This window comes from Scardinius erythrophthalmus (genome assembly GCF_964197995.2).
Source record: "Scardinius erythrophthalmus genome assembly, chromosome: 4".
NCBI classification, from domain to species: domain Eukaryota; kingdom Metazoa; phylum Chordata; class Actinopteri; order Cypriniformes; family Leuciscidae; genus Scardinius; species Scardinius erythrophthalmus.
In genome coordinates, this window is record NC_138224.1 from 9,969,146 (window position 1) to 9,984,596 (window position 15,451).

Genomic DNA, 15,451 nt, shown 5'->3' on the forward strand with positions numbered 1-15,451 from the left:
ATCTGGAAGCCCAGCAGGTTAGGAAACACAGAGATACAAAAACGACAAGAATATCAAACAAAAGGAGAGGGCCAACTACAGAGACTTCTCCTGGCCTGTCTCCAGTAGAGGTGCCTGTCTAGCATTCTGTGCTCTTCTACTCTCGTAGACCCTCTGTTCTAGTTAACATACATTTTGAACGTTGCTGACAGTCTGGTTTAACATCAGTCTGCAGATTGCATAAGAACCTTTAAGAAACTAGGATTCAATATTTTGCTCTCTGGGGCATAAAATGTTTCTCTCAACATGAGAAATCAAAGCTGTTATTCACATAGCAAACAGCATTTATAATGTGAATCCAACCAAGAAAGGCTCCTGAATTTATGTAAACCAGTTTCTCTCTTGCATTTCTCCAGAGAGATGAAGTCATTGATGACCGCAAAGCTATTCTGCCTGATATGGGTACAACTTGTGTATAATCTATAGAAATTTACATGACCACAGTATACCTGAGCAACTATTGTTTCATAACGCACGCTGTTGCCTACACGCTAACTGATGCTACTCCATTTCTACAATTTAAGAGCCTATTTTATGATGTAACAAATATTGTGTGGGCTGTTCCCAAGGCGGTGTTTGTAGCCTGACTCAATGTTTAAATAACAGTCTTGTGAGCTTTTTTTAAACCACAATGTGTTTGATAGTACATGACTTGGCTACTATATCTTCTCTTTAAACTCATTTTCAGTAAGAAAGGGATTCATTTATAACTTAACCTTGCTTATTTCAACCCAACTGTTTCATTGTTGTGAAGGCTCTGCTCTATTTTATTGTGGCAGTAACTTACAGTAAACCATATCTAAGGGTCATAAATGAGCTTTCCCAAAGGACTGCAAAGTCAAACAGTTTCCAGACACCTTATAAGTGAGTGAAATACAACCGAACATGAAAGTTGAGATGGCACAAGTCTGTAAAACACTTCATGAAGCATTTTACGAGACACGAACGGCACTACTATGGTCATTTCAGTAAAAAAATAGAAGTCATATCGTGAGATATAAAGTCACACTAAAATATAAACCGCAATTGTGAGATAAGTTGCAAATACAAGATTAGTCACATTGTTAGTCGCAAAACAAAGTTGCAGCTGCGAGAAATAGTTGCGTTTTGAGAAATAGGCCTAGTTAAAATCAGAAATAGAAAAAATATAATCACGCTGTGAGATGTTAAGAGAAAAGTTGTAAGAAATAGTCACATTGTGTGAAATAAAGTTGAAAATGCGACAAATAGTCAGTTACGAGAAACGAAGATGCAATTGTATAAGAAATAAAGTCATTGTAAGAAATAAAGTTCAAAATATGACAAATAGTCACAGTTACAAGGAACAAAGTTGCAATTGTAATAAATAGTCAGATTTTGACAAATAAAGTTGAAAATAACAAATAGTCACAGCTACAAGGATCAAAGTTGCAATTGTAAGAAAGTCACATTGTGTGAAATGAAGCTTAAATTGCAATTGTAAGAAATAGTCAGATTATGAGAGATAATGTGAAAAACTGCAAAAAATAGTCGCAGTTATGAGAAATAAAGTTGCAACTGTAAGAAATAAAATCACAATGGCCCTCATTTATCAAAAGTGCGTACACCAAATTTCCAGCGTACACCGGGCGTACACCCAAAACCACGGTGACTTTGAGATTTATCAATATGGACTTTGGCGTACGGCACGCTCAAATCCTACACCTGCTCAGGAGGTGGTGTACGCACGTTTTGAGTGCGGGAATGCGCAGAAAAACAATTCCTAACACCACAAAACGCACTGACAAACTAAAAGATATAATATATTATGACCCACTGTAAAAAAACAGCAACATAGTAATTATAAAATTAAGTGTTTATTTTTGTGCAACATGGACTTCAATGTTTAATTTGTGTGACTTTACCAAAGCATTTGAATTGTAGGCATATGTATTCCTTAAGTTGCGAGCCTGTGCGCTTTACCTGACGTTTTGTTTATACTTTCGCCTGGCTCCGCAGCGCGAGTCTCCGCAGACTGCGCGCGCACCTCCCCAAACGGACGAGGCGTTTATACTCGACGCGCTCGCCGTTGTACTATTCTTTGAAACGATGGTTAGGCCAGGGTTAGGCCCGGCAGGTATGCACGGACTGGGTTTAGAAATGAAAGGCTTTCAATGACCAAAAAAATAATTCAGACTGACAAAATAATAAAAATGCCATTCTTCTTCTTTTAAATAATAATAATAATACAAATAATAATAACGACATTCTTCTTCTAAATAACAATAAGCGTCATTAATAATAAAAATCTAGAAATCAATTTTGTTTCTTTCCACTTCCCTGGTTTCGCTTTCTCTTTCTCAAAGAAGTTTCTCTTTAATTTGCCGTCTTCCGTGTGTCCATGGCGTAAAATGAGGGCGTGGGGGGAGCGGAGACTTGAATATATAGGGGCGTGTTATTCTAATGACGATCGATTTCAGCCGCGGCATTTATCAAGGGCAGGTATTGCGTACACCAGAATTTCAAAGGTACGCACAGCTTCATAAATCAGGCGATGAGAAGAGTGTAAGCATAATCTTACGCCAATATATACGCCCATTTCTACGCAAGATTGATAAATGAGGGCCATTGTGAGTAAAAAAGTTGAAAATATGACAAATGCAGTCACATTGTGAGATATAAAGTTGCAGCAAACAAAAGAGATCCAGTTGCAACCCCAGAAGAAACACTCATGAAATCTGACACTTTCAGTTTAAGTAATAACAAACACTGTTTAAGTTATAACGTCTCACAGCAGAGAAGTGGGAATAATGAATTTCTGTTTAATAAATATCTGACATTTTAGATTTTAGTTTTTAAAGCTCTCTTACAGCATGCTCATCTAGAGTTGCGTCTGCCCTGAGGTGAACTCTGTGACCCTTTCACAGTTGGCTGGCATAAACCACCGTGCCCAGCGTTTTGGGCCTGCCACCTCTCCTGTTCTGTGAGAATTCAACTGTGAGATTAAAAAAGAGCAAACCAACACAAATGCTGTGACCTACCCTCTAGCTAACACAGAGTCAACCCAGTCACACTCAGCGTGTGGCCGCACACACACACTCACAGTGGGGCGAGTGCAGTGATTTATGATTTATAGAATTTGTGAACTATATTTGCAGTCATATTAATTTTTTTATTTTATTTAAAGTTCTGCTACAACAAACTATAGGGCATTATAGTGATTTATAGGGCAAGTGCAGTGATCTATGATTTTTAGAATTTGTGAACTATATTTGCAGTCATATTTTTTTATTTTTTTATTAGTTTAGTTCTGCTACAACAAACTACCTGTCAAAAGCAGATGAGTTGAAGCATATTATCAAAGGAAGTGCGGCCAAAATACACAGAAACTCCTTTAATAGTGTTTAAAAGCATCTCATGATTCATGCTGGTTGAAAAAATAAGTTGTGAATAGATAAGAATATAACATAATAATATAATAATACAGGGCTTACAGAATCCCTCAAGCACTCATTAAAATGCGTAATTTTGCCATCCGTGTTCACGCCATGCCCTTATCAGCTCTGAGTCATGTGTTTGACTTGCCTTTCTCGCCGCCCACAGATCTGCGGAGGATGACTGCAGGATTTATGGGAATGGCGGTGGCCATCATCCTCTTCGGCTGGATCATTGGGATGCTGGGATGCTGTTGGGACCGTGGCCTCATGCAGTATGTGGCAGGCCTGCTCTTCCTCATGGGCGGTAAGTCGACTTCAGAAACATACAGACAATATAGGTTGTTTAAAGTATGTTCACGGCTGAGTCAGAATACAATGTTGAGACAATGTAAAAAGTTTTTTAAAAAATATTTAGAAATTGCAGCCAGTTTAAGTTATATAGCATATTCTAAATGTGACCCTGGACCACAAAACCAGTCACATGGGTACATTTTTTGAAATTGAGATTATATATGAAATTTCACAAAATATCTTCATGGAACATGATCTTTACTTAATATCCTAATGAGTTTTGGCATAAAAGAAAAATTGATAATTTTGACCCATACAATGTTATTGTTGGCTATTGCCACAAATATACCCGTGCGACTTATGACTGGTTTTGTGATCCAGGGTCACATATAATTATATTTCTAATGTGAAGATCTCGGACAAGAAATTTATTAATTATTAAATGATGCAATGCATCAAGAAATCCGAAATTTGGTCGAGATTCAACATAATCGCTCAGATTATTTTGGTGCTATTTATAAAAGCTAAATGTATAATAAATATAATATGATATAAATTAATCAAATGTGAATAAAATGCTTTTCACCTTGAACACACTCTTTGTATCTCCTGCTTCTAGGAAAAGTGAATTTTTACAGCTAAAACAATAAAGACATTTTTTTGAATAAGAAATTAGTGTGATACATTTGGTATTATTATCACTATTATTATTACTGTGATTATTAAAAATAATTTATTAATTGACTTGCATTGAATTTTGATTAAAAATGAATGCAATGGATTTTTACACTGCTAGTTTCCCAATCCTGTTCCTGCAGGCACACATTTTGGATGTTTCACTTATCTGACCAATTTATTTTAGATCTTGGAGTCTCTACTAATGAGCTGATGAGTTCAATCAGGTGTGTTTGATTTGGAAGAGTTAAAAAAAAAAAAAAAAAGAAAGTGTACTGTTGATGTGCCTCCAGGAACATGGTTGGGAAACACTGCACTAATGGGAAAACCTCTCTCAAATGTTTTTTCCATCCAAGTTATTGTGACTGGAAGCTGAGTTACATAAAATCTAATAAACAAAATAACAACATAAAGAGTAAAATACATTTTACTAAGAAGCAAATTGTTTTAAATATGTTGTGTGTAATATATATATATATATATATATATATATATATATATATATATATATATATATATACACACACACACTGACTATGACCACAGGTGTCACAGGTGAAGCGGATATCATTGATCATCTCCAAGGCCACATATTAAGGTCTAGGTAGATTAGATGGTAAGCAAACAATCAGTTATCTTAATCAAAGTGTTGTATGCAGGAGAAATGAGCGGGAATAAAGATCTGAGCAAATTTGACAAAGGCCAAATTGTTATCAACTCAACTCAACTCAATGTTTATTTATATAGCACTTTTAAAAAAACCGAGGGTTTACCAAAGTGCTGTACAAGCAATAATTAAAATAAAACAATAACCTGCAAGGCGACTGGGTCAGAGTACCTCTGAAAGGGCTTGTGGTTGCTCCTGGTCAACAGTGGTGAGAATTTGCCATCAGTCGTCCAAGGAGGGACAAACCACAAAGCGATGACAGGGTGTTAGGAGCCAAAGCTCATCAATGCACGAGGGCAACGAAGACTATCCCGTCTGGTCCAAGTCACACAGCGCATCGCAACTCTGCTGTGTACAGGGCTGTGCAGCCGTTGACCAATCAGAGTGCCTATAATGACCCCTGTCCACCTTCAGACCTTGGAGCAGTGGAAGAAAGTTGCCTGATCCGAAGGGTCCCGGTTTCACGTGGACAGCCGTGTACGTGTGCTCCGTTTACCTGGGGAAGTGAAGGCACCAGGATGCACTGTGGGACGATGACAAGCCGGTGAGGGGAGTGTGATGCTCTGGGCAATGTTCTGGGTCCGGCCATTCATGTTGACATAAATTTGACATGTGCCACCTACCTAAAAATTGTTATAGACCAGGTACACCCCTTCATGACAATGGTGTTCCCTGGTGGAAGTGGCCTCTTTCAGCAGAATAATGCACCCTGCCACACTGCACATATTGCAGGAGGAGTTCAAGGTGCTGCCCTGGCCTCCAAAGTCCCCAGATCACAATCCAATTGAGCATCTGTGGGATGTGCTGGACAAACAAGTTCGATCCACGGTGACTCTACCTCGCAACCTTCAGGACTTGAAGGACCTTAATGTCTTGGTGACAGATAGCATATCTTCAGATATATATATCCACTAACATCCACTGTCAGCCATATAGCTCAATAATGACATTATTTTTCTATTTAGAGCTGCTTTACAGCTAAATTTGAATTCTCTTGTTTGATGAAGTTTGCATCACTGACTTATTTTCCTGTTCATAACTGTGCAGCTGCTTTGAAACAATCTGCAATGTGCAGTATAATGCGCTATATAGCCTAAATAAAGGTGACTTAACATGAGTTACTGCATAATGCAGTAGTCAATAATTCCTACGCAAGTCACCCCAAGACTGCATTAATTAATGAATGACAGCCAGGAAGCCAGCATTAAAGCGATTATGTAATATCAATTATCTCCTGATCTCTTATCTCACTTTAAGGCAAGCAATATTGAGTCTGGTCTTTTGAACGCACCCACAAGCTCATCACCTCACTACACAGATGCTCACACCAGTCAACACAGCCTGTGGCCTGGTTACTGTGCGTTCTGATATTCTGTTATTCACAGGAAGCGGCTGACTTGTTTTGCGTCACTCTCTCCGCTCTCATAAGAGTGGCGGAGCACCACAGAGAGCAAAGCTGAGACGCAATTAAGATGTGCACTGGATTAATGTAATGCCCTATGTCTGAATAATGAGATGGCAATTAAAAACCCAATTAAGATGCTAAATTATAAAGGCAGAAGGAGCACTGAGGGTCAGATTATGGCAGGATGAATCACCTCTGAATGTTTGCTCAGTCACTTGGTGCAGGAAAAGGAGTTTGTTAGAGCTCTTTAACGACTGCCATTTTACGACAACGTTATCTATACTAGTGTATGCTTGTACTTGCTCGACATGTGGATAGAGCTTGTAATGCATGTAACAAGCAAGGCTTTTGAAAAAAAGAGTTATGCTATGTTTGCTATTGGATGATTAAATGTCACTGCAATGTTATGTAATAACATATTACGTAACACTAGTTTTGTTCCAAAAACTACTGAGTAAATATTAAGTATTACTGGCAATCTATGCAACATTTTAAGATGCATTTGCAAAGAAATGAAGATTTCAAATAGTAGGCAGCATAAAGATTATGACGTGACTGAAGCTAAAATGTTCAAATAAAATTAAAATAATGCTCCAATTGGAATCACAATTGGCTAATTCAATTACAAATATAGTATAAGCTTTTTCTTTTTTTTAAAGAAGTATCTTATGCTCACCAAGGCTACATTTCTTTGATCAAAAATACAGTAAAAACAGTATTATTTTGAAATGACGTCTCAAATCATTTTTCTATTTTAAACTATACATTTTAAAACATAATTTATTCCTGACACAAAGCTGAATTTTCAGCATCATTACTCCAGTCTTCAGTGTAATCTAATATGCTGATTTGATGCTCAAGAAACATTTCTTATTTTATTATCAATGTTGAAAACAGTTGTGCTGCTTAATATTTTTGTTGCATGTCATGATAAAGGATTCTTTGATTAGTATAGAAAGATGAAAAAAAGTTTTTAAATAATGCTTTATAATTTATGCTTTTGTACCATTATAGATGTCTTTACTGTCGCTTTTGATCAATTTAATGCATCCTTGCTGAAATAAAGTAGTAATTTCTACTAAAACACAAAAACATTTGAAACTATTTGAATAATTTGTGATGTTTTTGTTCTCCAGTCTTCAAAAATTCATTCATATTTATTTGTGCATGTATGTGCAGTCTAAAATATAGCTACTCTAAAATTATGCCAAAAATTTTATAAGCATATCTATAAACATGATATAGAATTATGCAGTTGAACAATGTTTGATTATAAGTCCGTCTAGCATTGTTTTGGAATGATATGATATGAGAAGGTACTCTCTGTGGTTTTTAGAGGACTTCAGTCCTGCGTTTAAGAGGTCACTCAGAGGTCTTAAAAGAAGGTCTGTTTTAAGCCTCTGTCTTGGGGATCAAACAACCTTTTGACTCAAGATATGCCATCTCCGAACCAATCTGTCTCGTTAAACTTGACATCTTAAGTGTTTGTTCTCTAGTTGGGACCATCACTTACAAGCTTGCAAGGTCTTAAAATGGAGAGTTTCTAGACTGAATGATGCCAAAAGAACAGGATCTTTTGACTCTTGTGGAACTCTGCTTCTTTTGAACGAGTTTGAATATAGTTTGAATGAGTTATAGCGTTCGGGTTAGCTCTCAGTTCCGACAAGCGGGTCAACTAAAACGCATTCATAAAGTTCCATAAAAATGTACCAATATCTGTGCATTTTATTTTATGAAAACCTCTACAGAAAGATTTGCAAATGTCAATAAAACTAGACCGTATCTCTCAAAATCAGCATTGGAAATGTATTAAACTCAAGCTGGGATGTTGCCTTAGAAAGTACACAGCAAGGCAACTCATAAGGTTTTTGGAACAAAGCTGCTGAAATAATCTGATGATTGTCTTTCTCTTCTTTTTTTCAGGCACATTTTGCATCATTTCCTTGTGTACCTGTGTAGCAGGCATCAACTTCGAGCTGTCCCGTTACCCTCGTTACATATACGGCCTGCCAGACGACATCAGTCACGGTTACGGTTGGTCAATGTTCTGCGCCTGGGGTGGTTTGGGCCTGTCCCTCATCGCTGGCTTCTTCTGCACACTGGCGCCCTCCATACAGCCGATCCCTCGCTCCACGTGCCCTAAATCTCGCCAAGAAAACGGCACCGTGTGTTAAGAGACGGCCTCTGAAAATCCCCTAGCCCGACGCGTGCAGCTGGACAATTGGGGGACAAAAACGCATCAAAAAGACCATAACTGAAGATAAAAATCATAAATTCATTTAGAATCATTTCTAATCTCACCAAACGGGCCACAAATGCCATTTTTTAACCATGTGTGTGAATTTACAACTGAGTGTCCTGATCGTTTAAAAGAAATAAAAAATACCACGAATAATTGTAAAGATAATATATCGGTGGGCCTTTCCGTCATCAAGATCCTGCACAGAAAAAGTTTGTTCTGTCGATGTTGTGACTTTAGTGAGCACAAGAAAACGGTGACGAATGAAGTAAAAAAAAAAAAAAAAGACAATATTGCTCATTCCGACACGGACGGATGGATATTGACATGCAGACTGATGCCTAAAAACTGCCAAACCTGGAGACTATGGTATTTGTATCTGGACGGCATATGTGCAAGTATGGAGGTCCAGTGCCAATGTTTCAAGCCCAGGGACCATGAGGCCCTTTCACATGAGAGGACAATGAATTTGATGCGATTTGGATCTGTTGTGGTTAATCGGCTGATTTGTCTCGGGCCCTGGAGACTATCACAATGCCTCTTGGGATGTGGCTGAAGGATCTGCTCGTGTATAAACGAGCATCTCTGGACGTTTTCAGGAATTGGAGATGCCTGCTCGTGACGTTATATTACTCCCGCTGTACAGCAAATTGTAAAGAGAAAAATAATACCTATAATACTCCAGAAAAGAAAAAAACATCTGAATGGGAGGGACATTGGAGCATTTTCCATGTTTCATTTCTTATTCATATCCAAATGGTGTCAGCGGACATTTCTAACATGCTTTCAATTTTAATATGTGCTTCTTTCTCAGTTTTTTTTTTTTTTTTTTTGTAATTACAGTCATCATCAGTGTGAATGAGTGTGTAGGAAGCGTGTGCAAATTATGTATTATTGATATGTGTGGGTGAGAGTGTTTTGTAGTCTCCATACAATCACACAATCCCAACCCAACAACAGAAAAAAATTATAACGCATAAAATCAAAAACCTGCCTTGGGGGAAATCAGGTAGGCTCTTTTGTTAAACCAAGAATTACTGGAAAGGAAAGATTCTGAACACATAGTCCCTGTAGACACGACTGACGTAGTACACACAGACAGAAACACAACTCAACATCACACTGTTACTGCCTTAAGCTTGTCTGCAAGGAGGAATATATGCCATTTGATGAGAACGCATGCTGACTTCTCTTCTGAAAGCATCTACGCGCTGACAAAAGAAATCCTCATTTGAATCCAACTTCTTCCTCTGTTTCACCGTGCGTCTCTTTACTCAAAGGGGACTCCCAAAACAGGATGGGGTATGTAAGTGCCTCCTGATTACATGAGACAGCAGCGGTGCACAAAAGAGGTACATCTGAAGAATCGTGACCTCCAAATGGAGGATGAGCGGCAAGCACAAGCTTAATACAATCCCTAAGCCAATATGCGATTGGTTTTTTGCATTATTTCTCTTCTCATGCATTCGTTCTTGCCATCAGAAACATTTTAATACCCATATCATATGCAACGAACACATGAACAACCACTCGAGCAGCGTGTTATGATGGGACATACGCATCGAGGTTCATTGGTGAATCGACACACTCAATCAAACATGCCAAAACCCTACGCTAGGACATTTAGCTTTGCCGCAAGACCATGTTTACAGATTTCTAGAAGGGAGATTTGCCAAAACTATTATTAAACTATTATTGTGAGAAAAAAAGTCAGAATTGTGAAATTCTCGCAGTTAGCTTTATTTTTGATTCTGTTGCGGAAACAAGCTTCCAAATAATATAGATGGCTTCCAAGCCAATCCACAGTATTGGTATACACAGTAATGTACCACAGTAACATTACAGACTTGAACAATCATGGAAAGATTCTGGTAAAATCATTAAATTAATAAAAAAAAGAAAAATTATTAAAACAAAAATAGTTGAAAACTGGAAATTAAAATTGGTCAAAACTTGGGTAAAACGAAATGTATAATTTTTCTCTTCTGGCATAACAGACCAATGTAAATTGATGACTTTCATTTCACTCACATGTATATTCATGGTTCTAAAGCTGGTGTGTCCAATCCTGCAGAGTTTAGCTCTAAACTGCTCCAAAAACCTGCCAAGTTGCTAGTAATCCTGAACACCTTGATTAGCTGCTTCAGGTGTGTTTAATTAGGATTGGAGCTAAACGAGAATGTTGCTTCCCTCTAAGGGTACGTTTACACAACAACGATATGCTTAAAACAGAGAAGTTTTTCCTTTGAGTTTTCCGCCTTTAGACGACACCATTGTCAAAATGGTCCCCATTCGCACGGATCCGTGAAAACGACTAAAAACCCTGTATTCTGCTGCCAGGCCATTAGATGGCGATGAAAGACTGAACACGTAATAAGCATGTGCGTGACGTCATCGTCTTCAGAGATTGGCGTTTTTATTGTTTACACGGAGACCATTTTCAAAAACGTGCACTTTGAAACCCGTTTTCAAAACTTTGCGTTTTCAGGCAGCCAAAACGCAAACGAACGGCCAAAACGCATACAAAGTTTTACATTTTTAGATGAAAACGGTGTAGTGTAAAACAGCCCCTAAATCATAAATATCACCTGCTTCAAAATAGCAATAGCAAGAAACAAAGCATCATGGTTTGCATTGATGCTCGTACTTCAGTTCCTTCAACAACCATCAATTGGTTGCAAAAGAAACCAGTAGCACCTCACTGCAGTACATGAGATCCAGGGGGGGAGTTGGATCCAGATCTAAGGGGTGGAAATTGGTAGTTTTAGGGGTGGGTTTAGAGATCAGAGGGTGGAGATGGGTAGGTTTAGGGGTGGGTTTAGGGATCAGAGGGTGGAGATGGGTAGGTTTAGGGGTGGGTTTAGGGATCAGGGCGTGGAGATGGGTAGGTTTAGGGGTGGGTTTAGGGATCAGGGGGTGGAGATGGGTAGGTTTAGGGGTGGGTTTAGGGATCAGAGGGTGGAGATGGGTAGGTTTAGGGGTGGGTTTAGGGATCAGGGCGTGGAGATGGGTAGGTTTAGGGGTGGGTTTAGGGATCAGAGGGTGGAGATGGGTAGGTTTAGGGGTGGGTTTAGGGATCAGAGGGTGGAGATGGGTAGGTTTAGGGGTGGGTTTAGGGATCAGGGCGTGGAGATGGGTAGGTTTAGGGGTGGGTTTAGGGATCAGGGCGTGGAGATGGGTAGGTTTAGGGGTGGGTTTAGGGATCAGGGGGTGGAGATGGGTAGGTTTAGGGGTGGGTTTAGGGATCAGGGCGTGGAGATGGGTAGGTTTAGGGGTGGGTTTAGGGATCAGAGGGTGGAGATGGGTAGGTTTAGGGGTGGGTTTAGGGATCAGGGCGTGGAGATGGGTAGGTTTAGGGGTGGGTTTAGGGATCAGAGGGTGGAGATGGGTAGGTTTAGGGGTGGGTTTAGGGATCAGGGGGTGGAGATGGGTAGGTTTAGGGGTGGGTTTAGGGATCAGAGGGTGGAGATGGGTAGGTTTAGGGGTGGGTTTAGGGATCAGAGGGTGGAGATGGGTAGGTTTAGGGGTGGGTTTAGGGATCAGGGGGTGGAGATGGGTAGGTTTAGGGGTGGGTTTAGGGATCAGGGCGTGGAGATGGGTAGGTTTAGGGGTGGGTTTAGGGATCAGGGCGTGAAGATGGGTAGGTTTAGGTATATGTAAGGTGGGCCCTGGATTTCGTGCTCTGCAGTGAGGACCATCTCAAAGAAACGGCAAGTCGTCATCCATTTTGAAAGTGTTTTCATCACATCGTTCGTGATACAGGTTGCCAAGTGAGTTTTGCAGAGCTGTGGCAAACTAAAGGCTGCAAGCCATTTCAGAATTAAACATCCCAACAACTTCCAAACTGCGCTTGTCAAACCATTTCATGGGATCTTTCAACACAATTTTCATTTCTCCTTCACCATATATGAGTTCAGCAGTCTTCACAGAGAGCGTTCAGAGGTTTCTGACATATGTATGGGCGCTCTGGGTGATTTGTGTGGCAGTATTCAAGAAAAAAGACATTGTTGCATGCTGACAATGCAATTGGCCATGAAATTACATATCTCCAGAAGACTTCTCCACACTTTCCAGAAGCAGCGCCTAAAGACAAATCGACGAAACAAACTCCACAATGCTTGATTACAATATGCATGCAACAGAAAACATGCATAAATACACAATAACAATCTGTTTTCAGAGGCATCTCGCAATAAGCCCATCTGGCCTTATATAAGATAGTGTTCCTTGACACACTTAGGAGGAAAATATTTATTTCAGTCCACGGATTACGCTCCTAGGCGAAGACATAAATGGGGTCAGCCGCTGGTTGTACTCAACATTTCTCTCAAATAAACCAAAACGCCATCCTTGCACGGTCCTACTTGAGAAATAATATTTAAAAACATTTTTTCCTTCTTCAACAAAGCAGAGAGGGGTGTTCAATCACGGAGTATAAAGACACCAAAGAGCACTGAAGGGCAGATGCTCGCATCAGATGCCAAGAAGAAAGACTTTGAATTACTGCTTAATTGGGTAGTGAACAGGTAGTGAACTGCATTGCATAAGCTTCGTATGGATCATTGTGATGCATATAGTGAAATATTTCAGTCAGTCTTATAAAAACTCGGGCAATGAATAAAAACTAACAGTCGCTTTTTAAGGACTCTCCTCAATGAAAGATCATAAAGCGTTGGGCATGTAGGTGATGAATGGGCTCAGGATCAAAGATTCCCTTATTCATGAACACACTCCACATTATATTCACACAAATGTGTTTACATCACAGCCAACAGTTGTCAGCCTTTCTTTCTTTTTCTTTTTTTGAGTGGGTGGGATGGGAAATAGGAGTGGGAATATTTTTGTCTTCAAAATGTAAAAATATAAATGAAAAAAAGTAGCAGATTCGGTGAGACTGCAACTTTTTTAATGGGACACTGAAGACTAAAGGTTCTTTTTCATCAGTAATGTGTCTGTTGAGTACCTGAAAAAAATACAAATGTAAAAAAATGTTTAAGAAAAAAAAAAAGAGAAAATAAATCCTGGAAAATGTTAAAATGTGGAATGTAATATCATTACAAAATAAAATCTCATTGTTGTGTTCATCTGTATTGTATATTTACCTGTGTATTGTACTGACCTTTATAATTCCAGGCAATTAAAAAGTTATATTGCAACAATAAATACAATTTAAAAAGGGTAACACTTTACAATAATGTTCAGTTAGTTAACATTAGTAATCATGAACTAACAAAAAACATTTTTGTTATTTGTAAATTCACTATTTTTACAAATTTTTGTTCATAATACATTATATTAATTTCTACAATTTGAAATGCTAAATGTGTATATGAACATTAACCTAGATTAAAAATTGCCATCAAAGAATTGTTTATTTTTAGTTAACGCATTAACCAATGTTAACAAATGTTCAATTTTGTAAAGTGTTACCAACTGAAGAAAAAAAAAAAGTAAGGCTAGCGAGACATATCAATGAAGTTCACTTGCTGACATTTAAGGCAAGTAAAACCACCTTGGCAACAAATATGAGGTTATCTGATCAACTGTGCTAACCGTTGAAATGGATCCAGAGAAAGTCGAGAGAGAAAAGCACAAGGATGAAAAATAGGGGGCAAACTCGAGGAGGAGGCAGAAACTAACTAGCCTTCATACTAGCATTGTTGGCTAAGAACGTACAAAACAGAAACAACTTACAGGCTAATTTAAAGAGATGAAAAGCCTGTGTTTGAGGATTGATGAATACTTCATGAATTCATTTAGAGCGAGAGCGCTGCTTTGAATAAGCACCTCTGATTAGGACGGGCCCGTGTGTTCTCCATCAGGCCTCTTGAGACAATGAGTATCGACGTGGAGCGACGGAAACACGAGCATTTGAACTAGAGAGCGTTTAGATCCCGGCTCAGAGACGCCCAGAACAATGCTTCTCAACTGCTGGAGAGAGACCCAAAATGGGTCAAAAGCAAAATGCTAATTATACAATGCAACTAACCACATAAAAATGAACTGCCGTGTGAATGTGAATGGTCCCAATGTAAAGTATGGGTTCTGAAAAAGAGGTTTTATGAAGGTAAATTTGAGACCAGCTAAATAAAATGTAATGGATTGAAGGGGAAGACAATACGTCACTCTGTTCTCTAATGTCTAGGGAGAAACACAATTACACAGATGTATTAGCAACACTTCTTGCAACAGATGCTTTTTAATTTATTTTACAAAAAAAGTAGCATGAATCGCTCCACTCCCAAACTAAGAATATGGAAATAACTTCTTTTCTGTGAAAATGATCAAAATGAAGTGAGTTTATGGTTAAAACATGAATGTATCTACGTAATCGTAATCGTAAAACACAGGGAAGTTTTCATAACTCATTGACAGATGTTTGTTCAGTTTTTCCAGACTTCATTTTTACATTTGCATCTCAAGTGAATGCATCTTCATTTAAAGAGATATTTGTAATGGAAAGCAGAACCAAAAGATTATTTTTTTGAAACATTTAATGCCATAACTTAATAAATTTAAGACTTTCTGCTCTGATTTAAGAGCTTTTTAAGACCCGCAGAAACCCGGTCAAAAAACATACTTAGGTTATGATTCAGATCAGCGTTATTTCAGCATTTATATACAATTATATTTGTTAATATTTTTAATTAGCTTGTATTTCTTATGTTTTCTGTTTTCATAAGGGGCCAAGCATCGAAGGTGTGTAGACACCTCTTGTAATCGCTGGTATTCTTCTTCTG

General features: G+C 38.5%; 1 protein-coding gene across 4 annotated transcripts in view; it reads left to right on the plus strand.

Annotated features, from left to right (window-relative positions):
* tmem178bb (transmembrane protein 178Bb) overlaps positions 1-10,598 on the plus strand; it is a 118,304-nt gene extending 107,706 nt beyond the window's left edge. For all 4 annotated transcript variants that reach the window (XM_081362681.1, XM_081362682.1, XM_081362683.1 and 1 more), the window contains 2 exons: positions 3,601-3,738; positions 8,396-10,598. In XM_081362681.1, coding sequence (XP_081218807.1) covers positions 3,601-3,738; positions 8,396-8,646 — 389 coding nt within the window. In that variant the 3' untranslated portion in view covers positions 8,647-10,598. The remainder of the gene's footprint in view (positions 1-3,600; positions 3,739-8,395) is intronic.
* The last annotated feature ends 4,853 nt before the right edge of the window (positions 10,599-15,451 follow it).